Raw genomic sequence first — 24635 nt, forward strand, 5'->3', positions numbered from 1 at the left:
GCTCCCGTGACTCCACAACCTTCTGGGTTTCCCCTGCTTCTCCTGCCCCCGCCCAGACGCACCCTCTTCCTCACGCCCGAGGGCGGAATGTGATCTGTGCACGTGGTACACACTGTCATCTGGGGATCTGGTGACATCTTCTAAGACCACAGCTTCAATTGCCACACCTGCCAACGACTCCAAGAGTCTTCACCCCAGGCCTCTCCACTGAATTCCAGATCTACCTTCTGGCTGCCTCCCCAGTATCTCACTAAGATGTCTCAAAGGCACTTCAAACTCAACAGGCCTCAGACTAAGCTGATGGGTACTGTCCATCTTCCCCCACCCCCCAAATTCCTGGTCATTGACTGTCTCCCCTATTCAGTAAGTGGCACTACCATCCATTTATCTGCATAGGCCAGCAACATCACAGTCATCTCTGACTCTTCTTGGTGGGCAGTGTTCACATCTTATCCACCTTTGGTCACTGACAGTGCTTGGCACTTCCAAGGGGCTCTCAAGAAGATTGGTTGCAAGGAATAAATGAATGGATGGCTGGATGAATGGGCTGGATGGATGGATGGGTGGAAGGATGGATGAAGGGATGGATGGATGGATGGGAGGCTCGGTGGGTGGGTGGACGGACGCACGCGTGCACCTGATCTGCAGCACTGTTTTCTCCTCCCCGTAGAAAACAAGTCTTCTTTTCTAACTATTCTCCTTTTTTCTCTTCCATCGTTTTAAACTGAGCGTCTTTGCACTCTTTTACTAATTCAGGCTCCTGGGTTTGCTAGCTCCTGCTGGTCGTGCTGGATCCCTCTTCCTCAGAGAGGCCCTGTGCTTATCTGGTTTGCAACTGTTTCTCGTGGGCCCATCTTCAGGAGACACCTTTCCCGGCAGGAGTTCTGTCTGCCTCGGGTGGCGAAGCATCCTTACAGAGGGCCACGTTCACCCCTGCTGGGCACCCCAGGGCTTTCTCTCGTCTGCCCCGCACTTTGATGCTCTTCCTGCTCTCAGGGTCCCTGTGCCACGAGGGATGTGCAAGCTGGGCCGTATCCCTACCCAGACACAGGCTGGGCTCCAGTGTTTCCCTGGAGGCGTCTTTCCTTCCTCCCAGGGCCTCCAGAGGGATCACCTCCCAGGTTCCGCCGTGGCCCAGTGGGCAGTGAGACTTCCGCCTCCTCGCCTGGGGCAGCCCTCCCAGGTCCCATGTCAGCGGGCCCCAGGCCCTGTCTCCTGCCCTGTGTGGGCATCCGGACCCCAGCCGCCTCCTTCAGGGTCTAGATCTAGAACGTTCCTGGAGGTAAGCTCACAGGCTCCTGCCTGGGATTCCAGGCGCTCTTCATTTCTGCCACCCGGAGACCTCCTTTGCTTTCTTGAAATACTGTTATTATGGCTCAGGAAGTGTTTGGAGTGGGCAGGCCCAGGTTGGAACTGCCCCCCTTTTGTCTGACTCCACTCCCGGTCACCGTCCCGAGCTCCCCACACAGGGGACGTCTGCCACAGGGATGCGGCTGCCCGACGGGCCTCCCACTAACACGGTCTCTCAAGAACTCACGTCTGATCATGCACTAAGCTTCCTTAGCCTCATGGTGCCTGCAGTTTAAAGTCCTGACTCTTTGCTGAAGTATTTAGGGCCCTCGACGATCAAAGAGATCCCTCTCAGGGACACGCCACCTTCCATGGCTCCTGGGTTCACCAGGCTGTCCTGTGTCTCCACACCTCTGCACCTGCTGCTCCTTCTGGAGTTCCCTCCTCCCTTGACCATCTGGGGCTTGTCTACTTATTCTTTAAGGTCCCCAGAGGGCCAGCATGCCCTCCCCTGTAACCCTTCTCCTGTTACCTTATATTCACCTTCACCATTGCCCCCCTATATTGGCCTGACGTCACTTATTAATATCTGTCTTCTCCTCTGATTAAGGAAGCTCCTTTTTAAATCTGTTTTTCCTTTTTTAAAATTTACAGTGTTGTGTTAGTTTCTGGCATACAGCACAGTGATTCAGTTATATATATAGTGTGTGTGTGTGTGTTCTTTTTCATTACAGATTATTACAAGCCATTGAATGTAGTTCTCTGTGCTCTACAGAAGGACTTTGTTTATCTATTCTGTACATAGTTGTTTGTATTAGCCAATCCCAAACTCCCAATTTATCCCTCCATACCCTGTTTGCCCCCCGGTAACCGTAAGTTTGTTTTCTATGTCTGTGAATCTGTTTCTGTTTTGTAAATAAGTTTATTTGTATCATTTTTTTTTAGATTCCACATATAAGTGACATCATGATATTTGTCTTTCTCTGTCTGGCTCAGTTCTCTTAGTATGATGATCTCCAAGTCCATCCATGTTGCTGCAAATGACATTATCTCATTTTTCATGGCTGAGTAGTATTCCAGTGTGTATATATAATACATATACACCACATTTTTTGTATGCAGTTGTCTGTCTGTGAAGGAAGCCCCTGAAGGCAAGAGCAGTGCCTTCCCTGACCGTGCGGCCTGAGTTCGGTTTGTGGGCCTTACAGACAGTATACGTGTAGCAAGTGGTTGGTGAAAGTCTGCTGTTTCTGGAGTAGAACTTGGATGTGTGGGGTCCTCAATGACTGGTAATCTGTATGTATGTACAGCCTCTGTGATTGTCATAATTTGCCCAGACACCTGGCGGTCATTGTCCCCGGTGATGCCATGAGAAGGAAAGTCTACCTTCCTGTGGTTTCTAGAAAACAGTGTCAACGTCCAACCACCCTCTTCTGCAAAACCTGAGGCCCGACGGCCGCCTGGGCCGTCAGCCACGTGGCTCACCTTGCAAGTGGGTCAACCAGAGAGGCTGGTGGTGGTGCTCGGAGGCGATGGACAGGGTGTTGAGGGCAACGATCAAGATGACCAGCCAGTAGAAGACCCTGGACTTCACCACGTCGTGGCACTTCCAGCGGAAGATGCGGTTCCACTGCCTCCAGTGACGGCTGAGGACAGGCCGGGAGGACGGAGGCCGAGGCTGCGTTACTCTGAGTCCCCACCTTCCCGAGGCCGCTCTCAGACCAGCTCCGGCCATGGGTAGTCTGACCACCCACCCCTCCCCGAGGCCGGGCACAGAGTGGGGCCCCATACATTTCGATCGTAATTAAACCCACACTGGGAGGCCCCGTTTTGCCCATCATAAAGGCAGTTCTTTGACAAATTGATAACATCTGGTGTTGGGGAGGTGGTGCAGAAAGTGCACCTTCACTGTCAGCGCGACCTCTGCGCAGCGTTTACCGAAGTTTAGAATCCGCGTACCCTTGACCCAGCAAGCTCATTTCTAGGGATCTGCCCGGCAGAGATGTTCACTCACACTTATGCACAGCTGTTCCCTGAAGCGCTGTTTGTATTGCCCTAAACTGGAAAGATTAAACAGACTGTGCCATATTCATACGGCGGAATACTTTACATCCAAAGATATACCAAAAGGTGTGTGAGCGATCACGCCGTACAAAGATGTGGAGGAATCTTAAATGCAGGTCACTGAGTGGAAGAGGCCACTCTGAGACGGCCACACACTGCGTGAGTCCAACTAAATGACATTCTGCAAAAGGCAAGACTATGGAGACAGTAGGAAGGTCAGTGGCTGGCTGCTAGGGTGGGAGGTGGGGGTGAGCAGGCAGAGCGAGGGTTTTTAGGGCCGTGAAAATTCTCCGGGTGTTAGAACAGTAGGTACGTGCCAGTACACATTTGTCTGAACCCACGACACGTAGGACACCGAGAGTGAAACTGGCGTGGCGTGGACACCGGGGTAGGATGCTGTGTCAGTGTGGGTTCATCTGTCATAACAAGTGGTCCATCTGGTGGGGCTGCTGATACTGGGGGTGGCTGTGCATGTTGGGGGGCAGGGGGTACACGGGAGATCTCTGTACTTTCTGAACAATTTTGCCGTGAATCTGAAACTGCTCTAAAAAAAGGAAAGTCTTCAGGAAAAAAAAAAAGGTATGTGTGTATAAAGTCGCCCTCAGGAGATAATTTTACATTAAAAATATCAGTGACTAGTTTACATGTGTGTCGTAGTCATTTACCCAAAACCCCTCCTATGTGTCAAGTGCTGTGGTTGGCCCGCAGTGACGGTGGTTAACATGAGAAACCGCGTCACGTACAAAGAGAAAACAAAAAGGCAACCTGGGTGGGGGTGTATGTGTGTGCGAGCGGGTGCGTGTGCATGTAAGAGAGATGAAAGCCTGGAGGGGCCTGGGAGCGATGCAGATCTAACTGTCACCATGGGTACCTCTTCGAAGGCAGGGAGGACCTTTCTCTTTTCTTTGATGTGTTTCTCTATTGTTGTATCTTTCGAAATCACGGTTATGTATGAGTTTGTAAAAGGCAGCAGCCAACTGGACGGACACCGGGTCCTCTTGAGACAAAGGCGCCAGAGCTTCCAGTGCCCCTGCCTCCAGCCCCCTGCCTGCGATGCTCCCGCCTCCCCGCTTCCTCCTGGAGCGGAGGGTCCCATTACCTGCACGCCTCCCCCAGCTTTCTTCCCTACATGGTATGTAAATAGGTCAGCTACTGAGTGCCCTGTGACTATGCTAAGAGATTGGGAAAGTGACCCAAAAGCCACCCAGGGGAAGGGGACTGGGCTCTCCCTGCAAGTCTCAGGATGCTGGGGCTGGGAGGACGTGAAGCCGGGCAGACACTCACACAAACTGGATGATTTTGTTCAAGCCCGCGATTTCGTACAAGCTCTCCGTGTCTGAGCCGCCTTCATCCAAAGCCAGCTTCCCTGGGGACAGAGAGGTACAGCTGGCCAGGCTTCTAGACCTCTCAGTGCGGACACACCCAGAAAGGGCCCACTGACTGAGGACACCTGTGACAGTGGCCCTGGGTGGGCCTGGACCCCTCCCTCTGTGCCTTCCAGAGCCCGCGTCTGCAGGGAGGGCGGGCTACCAAGGGCAGCCCGGTACTCCGGTGCTTCGTGCGCCGGGAGGGCCCTGGACAGCCAGGCTGCCTCCATCCCCCGGTCCGAGGCTTAGCCTCTAAGGGCGGGGATTTTTCTTGTCTGCACAGCGGCGATGTGCCCCTCCCCGGGCTGCGGGGGCTTGGGTGGGGAGGTGTCTCACTGGGGGGGGGGGGGGTCCCAGCCCCAACCTTCTTTCAAGTCGTCCACGTCCATGACCTCGCCCTGCGTGATCCAGCTCAGGTAGCCCCGGAGGTCCTCCTCCAGCTGCTGCTTCTCCCGCAGCTTCTGGAAGGTTCCCCTGGACTTGGCCTTCTCCCGTTCCTTGGTGAACTCCCTGCGGTGGGGCGGGCAGGTGGGGGAGAAGGGAGAAGGGAGAAGGGGGGAGGATGGAGATTCCGGGGCGAGGGACTGTGTTCTGGGGCTGGACATGCCCCTCCCTCTGGCCTGGTGTCTCCTGGGGTCCCGGGCCCTTCAAGGTGGCTGAGGGGCAGCTCCCCACCAGCTCCCGCTCCAGGAGCGCCTTGAGCCCTGGGGGGCCTCCTCCATTTCTCCTCCTCATCCCGTCTCATTTCTGCCGCCTTGTCTTGGGTGACCTTTAATGGCATCGGGGTTAGTGACACGACCGTCCATCGCCCTAACGGGATCCACTACGTATCCTCCGTGGATTTCCAAGCCGCCCGGATCCTTTGGGCTCCCTGAGCATTTCAGCTCTGCTAACAGACCTAAGGCCCCGGGCAGTGCTCCCGGGCCCAGAAGAAGCCAGGCGGCAGCACCACGCGGACAGGGCCTGGCGGTAAGCGAGGGGTCAGAGCAGCGGAGGCCGCGCTCGGCCCCCAGCGGGGTGGGAACGGAGGCCGGGGGCTCTGCTCGTGTGCCCGACGCCGGCCCCGCCCTCAGAACAGCTTCGTAAAATGTTCCAGATGAAATCGAGGAACCAGTGGCATTAAAATGTAGCTGTTGCAGCGCAAAGACGTGGCGATAGAGAGCGCAAGACGTGCTCCCCCGTCCCCTGGCCGGCAAGGCCCAGCTGCTGGCCTGTCAGCTACCACAGCTCGGAGCTGCAACATTTGAGTAACTGCAATGTGACGAGTGAGTCTACTGGGACGAGTCACCAGCAGGGCTGTCACCGCTGCGCCTTGCTGCCCGCACGCTTCGTGACGGGAGACACTGAATTTCAGTTAGAGTTAACAAGAACAAAGGCAAGCTCCTCCCACCCGAGTCCACCAAGTCCACGGACCCCTGAGTTCTATGCACAGAGTGTCTGGCAGGACGCTCCTGGGGTGGGGGAGGGCCACCTGTAGGCCGTGACTGTGGCTCGGGTGGGGGCGCCCCAGAGAGGACAGCTCTGGTTCTAGTACCTAGTGCCTGTGATGAGCTGGACTCTGTTTTAAGTACTTCACAGGTATTAACCCATTTAATCCCCGCAACGATCCTGGGAAACAGGTACTGAAATTGTTCCTATTTGACAGATGTGGACCCTGAGGCACAGAGAGGTTGGGTAAGTAGGCAAAGGTCACACAGCCACCAAGCAGTCGTGCAAGGATTTATACTTGGGCCGGCTAGCTCCAGAGATTGTGTGCTCAGTGCCGAGCACCTGCTCACAAACATCCAGGGGCAGGAGGCAGGGGTCTCCAGGGCTTCATGCAGAGGGAGGGTGGATGTGGCGGGGCAGAAGGAAGTGAGGGCGGGAGAGGGCTTGAGGAGAAGGGAGAGGATGAGAGCAGAGGGCTCCCGCCTGCACCTTCTGTCTCCTCCTTGCTAACGGGGAGCGTGCTCTCGGGCGAAGGGGCCCAGGGAGGAGTGAGGGCTCTAAGCCACACGTCCCTGCCCTGCTCCTCCTCCCCTTCCTCTGTCTCCCTTCCCTGTCCTCCCCTCCCCACCCCTCCCCCTCCCCTTCCTCCCCCTCCCCCGCTGCCTTTGAGCCCCTTACCCACTCAGGACGCCCAGCACCAGGTTGAGAATGAAGAAGGAGCCCAGCAGAATGAGGGTGACAAAGTAGATCCAGGGCCACTCGTTCCCGATGGCGTCGTTGACCTGGTCCAGACGGAGGTGTGAGTCCCGTCCCAGACCCGAGGGCTTAGGCCCCCTTCTCAAGCCGCCCCACTCACTCCATCTGACCCTGGGGACGAGGAGAGAGGCCATCTGGGTCCAGAGAGGGAACCCTTTCTAGCCTGAGGACCTGGGATGGGGCCCTGCTGACAGGCCACCTGGCCGGGCAGGAATGACCCCTGCCCCTCTCCAAGCACGGGCTCCCTGCCCTGCCTGTGTCTGCAGGCTGTGTCCAGTCAGCTTCCTTACAGCCGAGAGGCTTCCCAGCAGAAGAAACACTAAGAAGTCTGGGCCTGCACTTTGCCGGCTCCTCCAGGAACCACCTCTGTGACCCTGGGCAAGTCACCTACATCTCTGAGCACCGTCCCATTGGCCTCATGAGGGAAGGACGTTAACTTGCTTCTCGCAGGCTTGTCATGGGCAAAGTAACACACGTGACAGTCCCCTAAAATGTTAATAACTGGCCACTGTACTCTGAGCTGACGAAAACCATACTAACCCCGTATATTTGCAAAGCACTTTGCAGTTTTACAGTTCCTACCCCACCCCGTAGGCGGGTCACTCTGTGGCTAGGAGCTTGGAGCTGAGTGGGTGGGAGGTCAGTGCTTGGCTCTGATGCTCAGGAGTCCAACAGAGCAAGTTCTGAACCTCTCTGAGCCTCCGTTTCCTTATCTGGAAAATGGGATGAATGCCTTCCGTTGTCAGAGGATGAAGTGAGAAACGCAGCCCAGCTCCTAGTCACGCCGAGTCGTGACGCTGTCCACCAGTAGAGCTTACGCACCACCGACCGTGGGCGGCGCTCCGGTAACTCAGTTAACCCCCCACTAGCCATCATAACTACCCTGCGACACAGCTGGGATTTTTATTTTACAGACGAGGAACCTGGCATCCAACCATATTTCTACGGGAAAGCGGTCTTGCCCAGCAGCAGGAAGAGAGACTCAAAGGGCCCTCCCCGCCAGGAGATCTGAGATTCCCGGCCGTCAGGAGCGAGTCACTCCCAGCCGGGATAAGGGGGAATTTAGGAGCTGAGACCAGGACCCATGGAGCTCCTGGGTCTGTGCGCACACAGCGGGTACCCTGGCCTGCCCAGTGGAGGCTGCGACACCCACCTGGGGCGGGTGGGGAGAGGCAGCGGACCCTCAGTCTGGGGCTGGCAGGCCCCACCCGCTCCCAGCAAGCCGGAGCCCGTGCGGCGGGCCGGGGCCCAGACCCACCCAGTAGAGGACGTCGGTCCAGCCCTCCATGGTGATGCACTGGTACACAGTGAGCATGGAGAAGCCGAAGTTGTCGAAGTGGGTGATGCCGTGGTTGGGGCCCGGCCAGCCGCCCCGGCACTCGCTGCCGTTGATGGTGCAGGGGCGGCCTGAGCCCGTCCGGGCGCAGGGCGACGGCTTCTCATTCTCCACCGTGGCCACGATGTCTGCGGGGAGCAGAGGGCAGGTGAGCACCAGGCGGCAGGCGAGGGGCAGTAACGGGGGAGGGGCCTTGACAGCAGGTGACAGTTGGGAGTGGCGGGACTAGTCCGCCTTCGCAGACCTCACAGGACTGCCCCACTCTGAGGGTGTGGTGGAGACGGCGGGGAGGCCGGGCCGAGGGCGTGGACACGGACACGGGTATGGATGTGGGTCAGACATGGATGCCGGCGTCTGCAGCAGCTCAGGCCCAGGGCCTCACTGCAGACATGGCTTCCGTGGACCACAGCCTCTGAAGCAGGTGTGACATGTCATTTGTACCCACATAGCTTTGAAACGGGAGGCAGCGGCCTGACAGGGCGGATGTGTGGGCAGGCCCTCGCGCTCGGACCTGGGAGCTCTGTCTGGGAGTCTGCAATGGAGATCTGCCCGGTGCTGGGATGTGCTGGACAGACATCCGGCCTCGGGGTGGGTCTGCTCTTAGGGGTGTCCCCAGCAGGCCTTAGCATCTAGGGTGTGATTTATTACTGTTCCTTTAAAACAAATTAATAAATTAATATTATGACACTGCTCTTCATTCTAATACTGTAAACATTAATGGACAAAATATATACAAACAAACAAAAAAACCTCTTGAGGATCTTCAGTCACTTTTGAGAGTGTGGAGAGGTCCTGGGGGCAAACAGCTTGAGAGCCGCTAGCTTAGAAGGCTTAGCTCGAGCTCATCTGGGCCCCGACGTAGGTCACCTCTGACCATGAGCCCTCTGGGCCTCGGGTGCTGGGTCCGGTTCAGACCCTACTCTGTGGGCCTTGGACTAAAGCTGAAACCGTGGCTCCGAGGCAAGTAAAGACTGAAATTCAGGCTGATCCTGAGTCTGCATCTCAGCCCACAAGAGGCCAGAAAGCCCGAAGGCACCAGACTTACCCGGGGCTGTGCTGCCCAGGCCCCCGCCCGCTCTCCCCTTGACCACTGACCCCGGCAGACCTGTTGTTCCTCCGATCTCCCTTATCCAGGAGGAACCCACTCCCAAGGTCAGCAGGTGTGGGAAGTAACGACCTGGTTCTGGGGCTTCTCCATTCCTGGGGCGACCCCTCTCAAGACGTCCCAGCCCCTGCCGACGGCCGGCCCCGCAAGCTCACCCGTCCCGATGAAGTAGCAGGTCTTGTGCATCTTGCCCTTGAAGAGCTCCAGCCCGATGATGGCATAGATGATGACCATGAAGAGGACCAGCAGGGCGATGTGGAACAGGGGTAGCATGGCCTTGAAGATGGAGTTGAGGACCACCTGCAGGCCTGCGGGGCAGGGAGGGGGAGAAATAGGGCTCATCTCCCCTCTTGGTCTCGTGACCCCACACCCCGTCCCGAGAGGGCTGTGGGACACCAAAGTAGGAGGGGGCCCAGAACTGGCACAAGGAGGCAGCTTAGGGCAGAGGGAGGGAGACTGCCACCCACTTGGCACCCCGGACACCAGCCGCAGGGGCCTGAGCACGCGGAAGGCTCTCAGCGCCTTGACATCCAGGCCGGCTCCCTTGCTGCTCATCGGGGCCGTGTTGCTCTGGATAATGTTAACCTGCTCCAGGATCACGGTGAAGACCCTACGGCGGAAAGAGGGAGAGAACACAGCCCAGCGGCCAGCTAAGCCACTGCCCAGGGGTCAGGGACCCTGGGTCCCGTCTGTGCTCAAGGGACCTGTGGAAAGACCTGGGGAAGCGGGGCAGGCACGGTTCCTCAGCCGCTAGCTCTGATTTGGTGATGTCTGTCTGGGGAATTTTAGGAGAGATGCCAAGGCCGTGTTCAGACTCAGTGGAAAGAAGGTCCCTATGTGATGCCCACTCTGGGCCCTGAAGCGGGGTGAGGTATGTGAGCCCCGGCGCCAACAGTCAGGCCTCGGGGCTGCGTGCACCCGGCTGGGCCGGCAGTTCCGGCAGAAACCATCAGGAGGAAGCCTGGAGCAGGTGTTCTCTGCAGGCGCTCCTCCCACCGAGCTTCAGACAAAACCCTTTGCTGTCTTCCCTGCTCTCAGTTTACTCAAACTGCCGTTATCTTTGAAGTCCACCTCAAATCCTTCCTTGTGAGTCCTTCCGTGGACAACCGGAAGCCTGGGCCGCACCGCGTGTGAGACAGCGGGGCGCCATGCGGCTCTGTTCTGCACACGCTCGCCCTGGACTCCAGCCAGGGCAGTTCACCGAGCGCAGAGGCTGACTCCCAGAATCCTTTGGCTTCCCCCTTGTTCTGGGTCGTTAGCAGATAATCAGTATAATGTTTTATTAACTAGAAGGGCAGCATCGTGGGTAAGACAGTAACCTCTGGAGCAAGAGAGCCTGCGTGTAAATCCTGGTACCGCTCCTGGCCAGCGGTGCGACCACAGACAGGCTGCTTGACTTCTCTGAGCCTTAGCTTCCTTAAATGGAGAGAATTAAGAGGCTTGTGGGAGAATTAAATGCGATGGCACAGGTAACACGCGTAGCGAGTGCTTGATAAACGCTGCTGTTATAATTAGGTGGTGGTTACTGAATGCACGAATGCGCTCAGTCATATCCTCCCCCTCAGAATCACATGCTGACACCCTGACTCGCGGGACCTCAGAATGTGACTGTATTTGGAACTTCAAAGAGGTGCTAGGTGGAAACGAGGCTGTTAAGGTGGCCCTAATTCAATCTGACTGGTGTCCTTGCAAGAAGAGGAAGTTCGGACACACACAGAGACGCCAGGGGTGTGTATGCAGGGAGGAAGGGCCACGTGGGGACACAGAGAGAAGGCTGTCGGCAAGCCAATGAGAAGGGCCTCAGGAGAAGCCAGAGCTGGGGGCACCTCGGCCTTGGACTTCCAGACTCCAGAACAGGCAGAAAAGCCACTTCTGTTGTTTCAGGGCCCAGACTGGCATTTTGCTGGCGGCCTGAGCAGGCGAGTGCAGGCTATGAAATGAACGTTCTCATGAACCCAGATCACAGGTGCTCAGCAGGGGTCCATGGAGCAAATGAACAGGTGAAAATAAAGGCTGAGAAATTCATGAACGTCCAGCCACTGCTGGCCACGGGACCCCCTCCACATTTCCCATTTTGCGTGATGTGAAAAGGATAAGGACGTGCAGTGCCGGGCCCAGCTGGGCGGGCGTGACCTGCCTGGCGGCCGCGCTCTCACCCACACCACTGCTCCTGGGGGTGGCCCCACCCGAGGCCCCTCCACTGCGGGCAGTGGTGGGCCCGGCGCCAGGCCCCTCCTTCCCCTGGGCCCCCCGACAGCCCCGCTGGGCTCAAAGCCCCCACGCCCGGGCCTCACCCCAGGAAGACGATGATGAAGTCCAGCACGTTCCAGCCGCTGCGCAGGTAGGCGTCCTGGTGGAACAGGAAGCCGTAAGCGATGATCTTCATGGCGGCCTCGATGGAGAAGACGATGAGGAAGAAGTACTCCAGCTTCTCCTGCGGGCGGGTTGGGGGGAGGTCACACCACGGCTCAGCTGCCGTTCCCCAGACCCGCTGCCTCAGGGCCTCCGCTCCTGCAGTTCCACCGCGGGATCCACACGCGTCCCTACATGGCCAGCCCCCTCCCCACAACAGCGTCCATCACAAGGCCTCCACCACCAGCCATATCATGTGTTCCCCTTCCCATTTTGTCTTTTTTTCTAACTAATTAGTTTTTTAAATTTATTTAACGGACGTACTGGGGACTGAACCCAGGACCTCACGTGTGCTGAGCACGTGCTCTGCCACTGAGCTGCACCCTCCTCCCCTCCGCCCTCACTTTGTCTTCTAAGCACTTATCCTGAGCTAAAAATGCCGTATGTGTTTTATCCAGTTCATTTCCTCTCTCCCCAACTAGAGTACAAACTTCGTGAAGGATTTTTGTGTGTATTTTTCTGAAGCCACTTCCAAGGCCTAGAATTGGACGAATAGATGAACAGTCTGGGCAACGAACGTGAAGACCCCGGCGGCTCCTGCTTGGGCGCTGCTGAAAGGCAGTTGCACGTGTTGAAATTTAGGGGGTCATTCTGGCTTACCATGAGTTACCTTGATTTCCATGCTAACTGAGCACAGCCTGTCTGTGGCCCATCAAACATACGCTCTACATCTGCCTAAATTGTTAAACGAAAGGGCGCATTGAGCAGAAGAACGCCCCTGTTCAAGATTAAGTGCCTCTTCTCCTGGTACGCCAATGCCGGTGCTCCCTGGACGGTAACACCCCCTTCCCAGGTGCCGAGGCCCTGCTGACTCGGGGTATACGTGCTGATTTGTGTGTGTCCTGTTTTGAACCCTTGAAGGAGTGTATCCCTGACTTGGTAACGCTCTTTGTTCTGACAAGATATAAAATTGTGCTGAAAACCCTGCTTCTCCGGAGCAGCTCCTCAGAGTTGTCTGGGAAGCAGGCTTCCAGGCTAGTCCTCAGTTTGGCTCAAATAGAACTCTTTTCTGTTCTTAATATAGATTGTTGACAATATTCGTTGACAGCATCTTTCTTCTCCCACATCCTGAGGACAGACGGTATGAGACGGGGGGATCCTGGGGACTCCAGATGGCCCTCCCTGGCTGGGCAGGGTCTTGCCTTCCCCTCATTTCTCTGTACCTCCCCTGGCCCTCCCGCCCTCCCACACCAGCTGCCTGTAGGCAGCCACTTAGGTCAAGCACCATGCTTGGGGGGGCCTCTGTGTGCGGAGGAGGCCCTGCAGATCAGAGGCCGAGAGATTCAGCTCAGCACCCTCTGCAGAAGGACTTGCCGACCCCTCCAGGCCCTTCCCTGCACCCGGGTCCTTCGGTTACCCCATCCCTGGCCTGGTCACATTTCTCTCTCCTCTGGGCCCAGAAGAAAGCTATTTCTACAGAGCAGGTCACTCTATCATGGCTGCAGGCTGACACCACTGTCCTTGCAGCCTTCCCAGCCCTGGCCTGGGGCTTCTGAGAGCTCTGCACTGCCCCCTAGGCCTCCCTAGACAGGCCCATCCTCCTGGACCAGGCTGCACCCTGCACGACTCCAGGAGCACCTGCAGAGAAGGGGGCCAGAGTCCTCCGGAACTGACCCACAAGGAGGCCCGAGCCCCACAAAGCAAACCTGCTGTCACCATCAGTCACCAGCGCCATCAGTCACTGCGAAAGCCCGCCCAGCCAGGCCTCTCCACCAGCGCACCCTGGAGCCATCACTGGCTATGATGACTGATGACTCAGAAGAGAATTTACTTTTGCTTCCAAGTGGGCGGGTGTGGGAGGCGAGGGACGAGGTCTCCAATGGCTCATGAACACGGCTCTGGTCCCGGAAACCTCCCAGCGTGGTACTCAGAGAACTTCCCTGAAAGCATGATTTCCCCTTCTATATGGAGGGGAAACTGAGGCCTGGACGGACTAAGACTGCCTTCCTTAACCTCCTCCCTCATCCCCTCTACCAGCTTGTAATCCCAGGGCTTTCTCCTTCCTGAAAACTAATGTGGGATTGAGCAGCCAAGACACACTGTTCCACTGAAGGGCCCGTGTAGGGACTGTGGCCGACTCGCCACGAGGCGGGAACTGGGGACACTCGCCCCACCAGAGCAGCTGCCCAGGGCAGTCGGGGGCGGGGGGAGCACAGGGAGCAGAGTGAAGTCGAGCCAGCGTTTAAATCTGCAAGCGGCTGCCACCCCAGGGGCAAGGCGGAAGGGGGGCTGCGGGGAGGGAAAACGCGCCCGAAATAGCTGCCGCGCTCACAGGCCGCGGCCGCCCTGCCCTGGGAGGGCCGCCCGCACCTGCCCCTGCCTGTCCTGCTGCCCGGGCCCGGGGGGGTGCTGGCCGCGGGCCTCAGAGGGGCTCGCTCAGGTCCCAGAGCTCCAAGGCCCCGCTCTCCCTCCCCCTCCCCCAGCCCGGCCCAGGACCACCAGGGGTCGTAACACCCCTCCCCAGGCCCCCACGTGTGCACGCGGCACGGGCCCTCCCAGGCGGGGAGGCGGAGGGACGTGTCCCTTCCTGTGTCATAGGACCAGTGCCATCGGCGTCACCTGGGGCCCCAAGCCCCTGCAGCCTGGCCTGCCTTTCACGGGTATTTCACTGTCTACTTTCTCTCAGATCCCAACTCCAACGTCACCTTATCGCAGGGGTCCCCCAGTCCCCTCCCTTCCCCCGTCTGTCTTCTTTCCTGGCTCAAGGTTTTTGTTAGCACTGCTCGCCACACTGTGTTTCCCTTTCTTGTGACTGTCTCCCCGACCTGAACAGTCAGATGCCGTGTCACCTGCGTCTGGAGCCATGCCGGCCACGTGGGTGTCTGCCGCTCTCTCGGTTGTCACCCTGTTGTCACTCTGAGATGAGCGACGTATAGGCTCTGAGAAGCAGCACCTGTGAACTGTCATAGCCACGTGCCATGACCTCGGAGCACGCAGGTGGACCACAGACCAGTGTGGGCTCAGGAAAGCCACATGGCAAGTCCCCCACACACAGGCTGTGTGGAAGGACCACCGGGCAGCTCACAGCTGGCCGGGATTTAAAAGCAACAAACTGGTCTTTCCTCACAGGTCGTCTGGGAAGCTCTGCTCTAGAGCACACCAGACTGCCCCGCACACAGTAGGTGCTCAAGAAATGTTTGTTGAATGAATAAACAAAGGAAACTTCAATCTCTGCTGCTGCATACTTCAAAGGCAGGTGCAGCCTCACGACCTCTGTTCCTGAAAAGGGATACTAGACTCCAGGCTGACACCAGAGCAGGGGAGACCGTGTCTGCCCCTCGCCCCCTGGCCCCCTGACCTCAGAGGAGGACCACGAGCCCGTCTGGCTGTGCGGTGATGGCTCCGACACCAGCTCCCCACAAGGATGGGCCTCAGTCACCCGACGTCCCTCCACAGACAGGCCTGTCACTGGGGCTCTGGGTCCGCTCTTGGCTGGAGGTGAGCCTGGTGTGGGACCTTGACCCACAGAACTTGCACCTGCTCCTGGGGCCATGGGAGCCAGACTCTCCCAAAGTCCTGGGCTGAAAAAAGCAGGGCTCAGACTGCAGCCCCCTCCCACTGTCTCCATTTTTGGGCCAAGTCCTCCCTCTCCCAGGGGCGGCCATCCTGATCCGGGCTGCTCCCCTGCCCTGGTAGGCCCCGAGCTCTGTGGGGAGGTGGGGGAGTGGGCTGGGCTCCCCTCCTCAGGGGCCTTGTCTGCCTCCATCTCCCTGTCAGGCCACAGAGGGGCCGTGCCACCCCCTTCGCCCCCACTCCTGCCCAGGCACTGCGGCCTGGACTCCAGTGTTCCAACCCCTTCCAAGGCCCGTTGGAGTCCACAGAAAGGCCCTCACAGGCTGGTCTGGGGCAGGGCTGACAGGAGGCAGAGCAGCTGGGGTCACAGGCTCTCCAGGAAAGTGGCCCCCCCATCCCTGGGGCCCAAAGCTCCTTCCTCGGGGTCAAGCACTGTGACCTCTGAGGACATAAATCTTACTGGAGGGGACACAGCGCTGGACTCGTATTTGTTGACTTTTCCAGGCACATCGGCTTCAATGAGCCAAAGTGGATTCGGCTGAAGGAGAGGGGTCGGTGCTTGTAGGGGCTCAGGCTTGGTGGTGGGGGGAGAACGTGGGGTCCCCACAGCCGTGCGTGAAGCCGGCTGGTGGGCGTCGCTGCTGGAAGATGCTTCACAGTGTGGACGACTGCCTCCCTCCTGGCGCCCTCCCCGTCTCATCCCTTAAGTAGATGAGACTTTATTTCCTAAAGCTCGAAGGTGGGAAGTGGGGTGGAAGAGAGAGGCCACCTCACCAGCCAAACGGAGACTGTGCCCAGGGCTCAGAGGTTCAAGCACAGAGCGGCCTGGAGCCTGCTTCCCCACAGGGCCCTGATGACGCGGCGAGCCTGTGAGGGGCCCTGGGGACCCCGAGAGAGCAGGCCCAGCCTTGCCAAGGGTCCTCGCTTCCTCAGGCTCCTTCAGAGGGCAGCCTGGGGGCACCACATGACTGGACGATCCGGCCCTGACCGGGGTGGACGGAGGCGCTAGGGGCGGGGTGCGGAGCCGGGTGGCAGGCGGCACGGAGCTCGCTGTGCAGCCGCGACCGAAGTTCTCTCCGTCCCAGGTGGAGATGGGCTTGGAACCCAAGAAAAGGTGGTTTCTAGGAAGACGATGGTGCTTCTCGGGCCCTGAGCTGTGGGCTGGGTCCCTCCCCACTCTGCTATCCCTCCTCCTTGGCACGAGGGAGGCGGGCTTTGGGGGGGCCAGGCGCCGGCCCCCCTGCAGCACTCAGTGAGCGGGGGCTTGGGGAAGCCAGCCTGGTGCCCCGTGGCCACACTGTCCCCACGTGTCCAGGGCCCTGGTATCTGTCTCCACGACCACCTCAGCCTCCAGGTTTGGAACATGACCCGAGGGAGTGAGGGAAGTGGCTATATTTACCCTGGTGAACTCTCACCCAAATAGACAGGTCTGAGAGGGTCTCCCCGACACCCCGCCTCCCCCACCCCTCTCCCCACGCGGAGAACCTGCTCCCGCGGGTCCGGGCGGCCAGGCTGTCTAGCCACAGGAGCCAGCGGAGCTGAGTAACAGAGGAGATTGTGCACGGGGTGGGTGCTGACAGGGGATGAGCGGAGGGCAGGGCGCCCACCCAGGAGAGGGCGGGAGACGGGCTCTCAGGCAATCCTGATGCTCACAGCCATGGTTTACCAATCACGCCTTACGTGCCAGGTCCTGCTCTGGCCGCATACACACATGTAATCCTCAAAGGGACCCTGCAAGGGGGGCACTCATCATTTCACAGACAAGGAACGGGATCTCACAGGATCCAGGATCACACAGCTAGCAAGTGGCAGAGCCGAAGCGTGAATCCAGGCTCTGTGGTCTCAGCCACCAGGACATGCTGGAGGGGGAGAGAGGGCCCCCGGGGACGCCTGGATGTCAGCTCCTGCCCTGCCTCCGGGCCTAAGCTCTGCGGGACTGGGCTGTGGGCTGGGAGGCAGGGAGGGCAGGGGGAACGGAATGACTACTTGGGCGTCCTCGTGCTCCAGGCCGGACACGATTTCCGTGCGCCCGTCGACACGACAATGCTGGAGGGCAGCCCGTGCTCTCGGGCACAGTGGGAGCACCGAGGCTCAGAGGCTTCAGAAAGCTGCCGGCCAAAGTCCAGCTCGGAGGCGGTTTTGGCTGCTACGACTCCCACGAGACTGAACAGCTTGGGCCAAGCGCTCAGGGCGTCTTCGAAGGCTTTGTCCTCTATGCCAGTGTCCACCCCGTTCCTGGGGTGCAGGGTGCAGATTAGAGGTGGGGGGTGCCGAGTCCCCACGGTGGGAGGGGGCAGGCTCCAAGCCGGGGCTCAAAGCCAGGCTTTCCTTTCACTTTGCCAGACCTGTGTCTGGTGGCCCCGGCTTGGACGCCTTGGCCGTGCAGGTCCCGGTCTCTGAAGGGCAGGGCCAGAGATGGGGTCCTTCTGAGAGGAGGCGGCGTGGGCTGTGGCCCCAGCAGTCAGCGGGCACACTCTGGACCCTATAAAAAGACAGCTGCCCTGGATGCCAGGGGCTTAGGCGGCAGCAACTTGAGCCCCAGGAATGTGCAGGGGCTGTGGGTCTGCTGCCTGGGTGGGGGCAGGGGGCAGGAGGGGGGAGGGGGGCCAGGACCAGCAAGCCTTGCCCTGTGTTGCCAGCAGTACCAAGGCCAACTTGCCCTGTGTTACCAAAAATCACCCAGGACTTGGAAATCACGCACAGGGAGGGCTCCACGTCCTTACAACGTCCTGTTGGAGCGTTTTATAACGGACCTCGCAAGGATTCTTTCGCTGTCTGGAGCAGGGTTTCTCGGCCTCAGCCAGACCCACGTTTGGGTGGGATGGCTCTCTGCTGGTGGGAGGGGCTGGCCTGTGCGTCGTGGGGCAGGAACCAGCATGCCTGGCCTCTGCTCGCTGGGGTGGACATGCTGGTAATGCGGGCACGGTCGGGACACATTTCCGCCAACTTCCAGACGTCGCCAAAGGTGCCTCTCTCCCCTGCCCTGAAAACCACTGACTTGGGGGCTGTAATTTTGTTTGACCCTCGGGATTCTGTCCTATAGAAACACAAATGGAGTCTGCCTGACAGAAACGGTCCGTCACCACCACCCTGACGACACACTCTCACCGTCCTGCAGGACACAGCCAGCTCAGTGTCTCGCGTGGCAATCCTAGCCAGTCGTTTCTTCTCCAGATTCACACACTCTGTTCCTCGAATTCTCTTTGAACCAGCTTGGCCCTCCTACTTGCTCTCCTACGAGTTGAATGAGCCTTTGTCCTCCTTGCAGATTTGAATCAGAGTCATGTTTTTACTTTTTGAGAACCGCATTTTGACTCAGGATCGTTTGGTGAAATGGTAGCGAAGGCGGCCAAAGCGGTTGCTTCCAGCCTGAGCCCGGAACTGGAAGCCCTGACCACTGCCACTGTTGTTTTCCACGTGGGTCCCCTCAGCTGGCCCAGGCTGGAATGGAGATCCTCCCGACAGGACGCAGTCAGGGGTCCCCCCCAGGAGCAGGGCTCCTTCAGGCCTCAGGGAGCAGGTGGGCCTTCAAGGGGCTGGGCTGAACTTGCAGGATCCCGGTCTGGGCTGGCGGCCAGCACCCTGACTTCTGGTCTTGGCTTCCAGCTGCCCTTGCGCATCTCCCTGCCCTTCTGCTGGCCCCCGTGGCAGCTCAGGGCCTATCTCATCCTCCTGCCTCTCTGACAGACGGTGCCCTTTGTGGCCTGGGTCCCCCAGCCCTCACTCTGCTGGGAGAACTCCGGGGCGGGTTGTCAGGCACCAACTCTGCAGGCCTGAAGCAGCCTCCTCCCCTGGGCCAGTGCAGTCGTGCCTAGAGGCCGGGGCGGGATCTCTGAATGTGGGTTCTGGGTGGGCAGCGAGTCCACAGTCAGGGGGAGGCAGGATCACAGCGAGGCCAGGCACCTGCTGTCCTGGGACCTCCCCCCCCAGCCACTCCCCAGGGAAGCTGAGACCCCTCGCCTCTTGTGGCCCCTTCTGATGTCCAGAGGGCCACACCCAGTGCCCCACTAAGGACACAGGTCTGCCCGCAGGGCCCGCCGGGCATGCGCGGCGACTTAAGCTCGCTGTGCCTGCACTTACTCATCTGGAAAAATAAGAAAAATAACAGCGCCTGCCCTGCGGGTCTGTCGTGGGCCCTGACGGGATCGTGCGTCGAAAGCCTTAGAGAGGTACCTGGCTCAGGGCGGGAGCCCGAAGGTGCTGGCTGTTGATGGCGGCGGTGATGATGGTAAGCGGCTGGAGGGTGGGTGGGGGGCCCTTCAGGTAAGTCGGATGCTGGGAGGGGAGAAGACGAAGGGGCAGAGAGATCGGGACAGTGGTGGGCGGGGTGAAGAGGAGTTTTGTCTGAAGCGATCCTTCGGTCATAGCTATTAGGGGTTATACCCTTTGACTCTAGAGCAACCCGGGGTCTCTGTGACCAGGGGCTTTGTGGCTGGGGAGCCCACCCCGAGGCACTGTGACGTGTGTGCCATAAAATTCCTTGGGTCAGTGGGCAAGGCAGCACACCTCACACGGTCTCGGCTCATCCAGAATCCTCTCTGATGTTCACAATGTTGTCCCCATTTTACAAATGCAGGAACTGAGGGCACAGAGACGCTGAGTAACTCGCACAAGATCACACCGCTGTAGCTCCAGGACCCATTCTCTTAGCCACCAACTGCTTCTGTAGCCCGGCCAACTTCAGGGTCCATGTCCGCTGCTCCAAGAAGTCACAGCCCTCTCCTGGCCGTCCTCTGACCCGCTGCGTCTCCCCGGGACTCCTGGTCCCCTCTGGGCCTCAGTTTCCCCTTCTGTTCTGACCCTGGGCTTCCCCAGTGACACAGAGCAGGCAGTCAGGGGACAACCCCAGCTCAGTCCCTCACCCTCGGTGAGGGCAGGGGAGGAGGAGGAGGGCGGGAGAAAAGTCCCCAGGGGGCCCCGCCTCCCAGGGAAGCTCCCCTCCGCGGCAGCGGTCAGGGCTTCCCCCCCACGAGCGAGGGCACCAGCTGCCCCGGGGCAGCCCAGCAGGCCCTGTGGGAAGGCTTTCTTGCTCCCTGACCACCCCCTCACCCCAGCTAGTCTGGAGTCATCCGAAGTGAGGAAATGTCTGACCCCCATGCTCAGACCTGCAGGTCCACTCGCCCGGCAGACACAGGCCCCAGCACATGTGCCACCCGGGGCTGACCTCACTCTGCCCCTCCTCCCCCAGCCCAGCCTGCTCCTCCCCAGGAGCGCTGTCTCGGAAAGTGATGTCGCCATGTGCTCCGTCACCCACTCTGAAACCCGAGTGTCACCCTCTCCTTCTCCCTCCTCTCCCCAACGCTCAGTCCCCACACCCGGCGGGCACCAGGTCCATGGACTGCCTGCTGCTAAATCCCAACGTTGCCCTCTTATCCATCTTCACTGTCACCCGGGCCTCAGCTCTGCTCCCCCATTTCATGTCTGGGCACTTGAGAGGCCTCCTCCCCCTCCCCCTCCTTTCCACCCCACCGTCCCCCCAACCCACACTCCACGCGGTGGCCTGAGAGATTGTCTAAATCCCAACTCATCTCCATCTCTTGGCCCCGGCCCTTTGCACATGTGGTCCCCTGGGCCCTCCTCCTGCAGGGCTGTGACAGCCTCTCCTCCATGCCCAACCTTCCTCCAAGACCTGCCCATCACTGGCAGGCCCAGTACAGAGGGAAGTTCCAGCCCTGTTCACAGTGAGTGTCACTAAAGGCGCTAAAAAGCCCCCCTCTGGTAGCCTCCTGCGATGGGTTTAAGTTGCCTCTTTAATGCTGTGTGGGGAAGGGCAGACCCTCCTGGCACCTCCTCGGGATCCAGCCATGCCCCAGCCATGCCCCAGCCGGAGGCGGGGACTGAGCAGGCACCGCCCTTCACACAGCCCTGCTGCTTCCACCCAAGGGTATGCAGCCTAACTGCAGGAGACTCTGGGCACCGGAAAGGGGCCGGCTGAGGCTGGGCCCCACAGAGCCCACCTGCACGGGCTGCGGTGCGGTCAGCCCAGGGTGGGTGCAGCCACCAAAGAGCACGTGTGCCCAACCCTGACCCTCCCAGGACCGTGCTCGGGCCCTACCAGGCGGCCCAGGAGGCAGGGGCTCAGCGGAGAGTCTGTCTTTTGAGGCAAAGGCGGGGTGGGAGGTGGTAGAAGCCGTGAACTGTGCGCCCAGCTCCTGGTCCATGCGCCCTGTCCCCATCGGACTTCACTTACAAAACTTGGATTCAAGATGCAGTTATCTGACACTTTGATACCACGGCCACGGAGCATTGGCCCCAAGCACACACGGGACCCTCTTGTAGCCGGGACTGGTGGGACGACCCGGGTCCCCCTGCCCCGTGAAGCCATCCCTGTCCTTGTCCTCTAGGATCAGGGAGCTGCCCTGACCCCATGTCTCGCTCAGGTCCCCTCCAGGACGATATTCCAGTGCCCCCCCTTGCCCACTCCTACTTCATTTTAGCTCCTCATTTGGCTGACTGGATTAATTAAGCTGCGAAGATGAGGACCACGTCTGTTCGCCAGTGAGGCCCTGCGCGCGCCAGGGCTGTAAGAGGCGTCCATAAATACTCAGTAAGCGGTGTGCGCCTGGGGGCCCCTGGCCTCCCTCCGAGGCCTACGAAGCAGCCAACAGAAGGCCGGAGACCACCCCCTCCCTCCTGCCCGAAGCCGCTCACTTCCCTCGTGCTGGTTTTCGTGGAGATGAACACACAACTGACAAGTGGGAGTGGGGAGGCCGCCGCGAGCAGCTGGCCGTGGGACCTTGTGTGTCGCTCTCCCTCTCTGGGCTCCACACATAGGCTCCCCCGCTGGTTGCAATAGCCCGTCCAGCTCTGACTTCGACCTGAGAGTCGCTGCTTTGGGCAGGTTTCCCATCAGGTCTGCCTGTCCCAGGGAGTGCATCCCCCTCTCTCCACGAGAATGTACCCAGGACTTTGTAGCTCAGCCCACGGGCTGAAGGCCAGCGCACAGCCCTGCTTCAAAGTGTTAGAGCGGCCGTTTGCTTTAAGGTGGGAGACGACTCAGCCACTGAGGGATGATTCAATACCCTCCAGGAGGGTGGCATTCCTTTCCAAAATAGTCAACGTCTTAAGGAGCTGAAATGGAACTGAGGCCCCGAAATATGAAACCCTAAAGGGTGGGGTGGACCCAGGGTCCCCCTGGAATCCAGAGCGTAGAGAAGTGAGCAGCCTTGCCGGGCTGGGGCTCTGCAGCCCCACCACCCCGCCAGCCCAGCCGCCCAGGACGGGCCCACGTCAGAGCTCACTCTGCTTCCACACTTGGCTCCAAGTCTTTCCACTTATAGCCTGGCACTCACTCAGAACCCCAGCCTCTCACCACCTCAAGATAGAGCCCCATGGAAACCAGCATAAAGTGGAGGCAGAGATAAATGCCGTCCTTTCGGGCGGCTGCTGGCCCCCTTCCTCCCACCCTGCAGAGTCAGTGCAGGAAAAAGCCGCTGCCATGGCGGCTCCACCATCCTGGCCCCACGGAAGCCTGGGCGCGAGATGCCCACCGCTGTCTCGAGGGGCTTGAGGCACGTCAGCACAGCGGAAACAGGCCGGGTGTCACAGTCAGAGGCCTGCGCCTGAGACCCTGTGTGAAGACGTGGTTGTGGGGTGACCCTGGGCAGGGGACCCAACCCCCTAAACCTCAGTTTCCTTGCCTTGCAATTGGTCTAATCCTGGGACTGACTTCACAGGGGTTGTTACAGGGAGAGAAAAAGACAACGATGTGGAAAACTTAGCGCAGAACCTGGCATCTAACAAGCGCCGGAAGAACTTCGAGCGTTTTATCAGTTCTCTGGCTCTCGGCTCAGTCAGTCTTTCCCCCTCTCTAAGCCTCAGTTTTCTCATCCGCAAAGCAGCGTGCGGTGGGAGGAGGCGGGTCAGCCTGACTCTGGAAAGCCCTCTCTGGCTCTGGCACTTTACGGCCTGGGTACGTGCTGCTGGGGACACACATGCTCTCTTGGGACCCCTCCATCGAACTCTCCTGGAAGGCCAGCTCCGTGGAAGCAGCTTTCTTCCCGATTACACTCCGGGAAGGGGAATCAGCATTCAGCCTCCACCGCTGGCCTCACTCAGCCTCAGTTCGCACGTCTGTCGAATGGGACTGCTTTAGGGGCTGTACCGAAGGTGACATGCGCTTAGTCTCCACGAGCTCAGCGCTGTGCCTGGCACAGCGGGCCCTCGCTCAGTGCTGGCTGCTCATACGATGAGTCCAGCCTGGGAAGGTTAGGTTTACCTGCAGAGCCCTAAGCCGCTCAGCCAGCCCTGCTGGCGGTGGGACGCGGGGTCTGTATCCTCAGGGGCCGAACTCCAGCATCATCCACTGTGCGCAGCCCCCCAAGGAGCCTTCCGCAGCCCAGGCCGCAGGAGGATGGGAAGGTCCATCTTACCAGGCCGAGGTTCAGAGTGTTGTTGTCATCCTCCGGCATGGGCAGGTACACGGCCAGCGCCACACAGTTGGCAAAGATGGTGAGTAAGATGATGGTCTCGAAGGGTCTGGTGCAGGGTTAAGGAGAGCCCTCGAGTGAGGCGGGGTTTGCAGGGTTAAAGGGAAGAGCTCTGAGGGTCTGCAGTGACTCCAGTGCCAGGCTGAGGGGCCGGCACGCTCTCCGCAGGGCACCTGCCTCCCTCTCCCCCGTAAGAGGGGACATCCACTGAGACACCTGGGGACCGCGGAGCTCTGACTCCCGGCTGAGGGCTACTCAGGGACTCTTTTTTTTAAGTTGAAGCTTGGTTGATTTAGTGTTTCGTCAGTTTCAGGTGTACAGCACAGTGACTCAGTTATGCATACATATATATATATTCTTTTTCAGATTCTTTTCCACTATAGGGTATTACAAGACACTGAATACAGTTCCCTGTGCTGCACAGCAGGACCTTGTTTATCTATTTTATGTGCAGTAGCGTGTATCTGCAAATCACAAATTTATCCCTCCCCGCCCTTTCCCCTTTGGTAACCATGTCTGTTTTCTATGTCTGTGAGTCTGTTTCTGTTTGTAAATAAGTTCATTTGTGCCTTTTTTTTTTTTAGATTCCACATATAAGTGATATCATATGATATTTGCCTTTCTCTGACTTCATATGATTATCTCTAGGTCCATCCACGTTGCTGCAGATGGCATTATTTCATTCGTTTTTATGCCTGAGTAATATTCCCCTGTATATATACACCACATCTTCTTTATCCAGTCGTCTGTCGCTGGACATTTAGGTTGTTCCCACGTCTTGGCTGTTGTATATAGTGCTGCTTTGAGCATTGGGGTGCGTGTATCTTTTTGAATTAGAGTTTTCTCTGGATATACGCCCAGGAGTGGGATTGCTGGATCACATGGTAAGTCTATTTTTAGTTTTTTAAGGAACCTCCATACTGTTCTCCACAGTG

The 24635-nt window shown here is 58.7% G+C and overlaps 1 protein-coding gene across 2 annotated transcripts in view; it reads right to left on the reverse strand.

Moving 5' to 3' along the window:
- The window catches only part of CACNA1S (calcium voltage-gated channel subunit alpha1 S), a 59311-nt gene that overhangs the window by 33122 nt on the left and 1554 nt on the right, over window positions 1-24635 (reverse strand). For both annotated transcript variants that reach the window (XM_032466854.1, XM_032466853.1), the window contains exons 2-10: window positions 23644-23749; window positions 11641-11780; window positions 9814-9956; window positions 9502-9654; window positions 8164-8369; window positions 6828-6931; window positions 5086-5231; window positions 4639-4720; window positions 2776-2936 (exon numbers count right to left, since the gene is read on the reverse strand). In XM_032466854.1, the coding sequence (XP_032322745.1) occupies window positions 2776-2936; window positions 4639-4720; window positions 5086-5231; window positions 6828-6931; window positions 8164-8369; window positions 9502-9654; window positions 9814-9956; window positions 11641-11780; window positions 23644-23749 (1241 nt within the window). The remainder of the gene's footprint in view (window positions 1-2775; window positions 2937-4638; window positions 4721-5085; window positions 5232-6827; window positions 6932-8163; window positions 8370-9501; window positions 9655-9813; window positions 9957-11640; window positions 11781-23643; window positions 23750-24635) is intronic.

Source organism: Camelus ferus, chromosome 23 (genome assembly GCF_009834535.1).
Source record: "Camelus ferus isolate YT-003-E chromosome 23, BCGSAC_Cfer_1.0, whole genome shotgun sequence".
NCBI lineage: Eukaryota > Metazoa > Chordata > Mammalia > Artiodactyla > Camelidae > Camelus > Camelus ferus.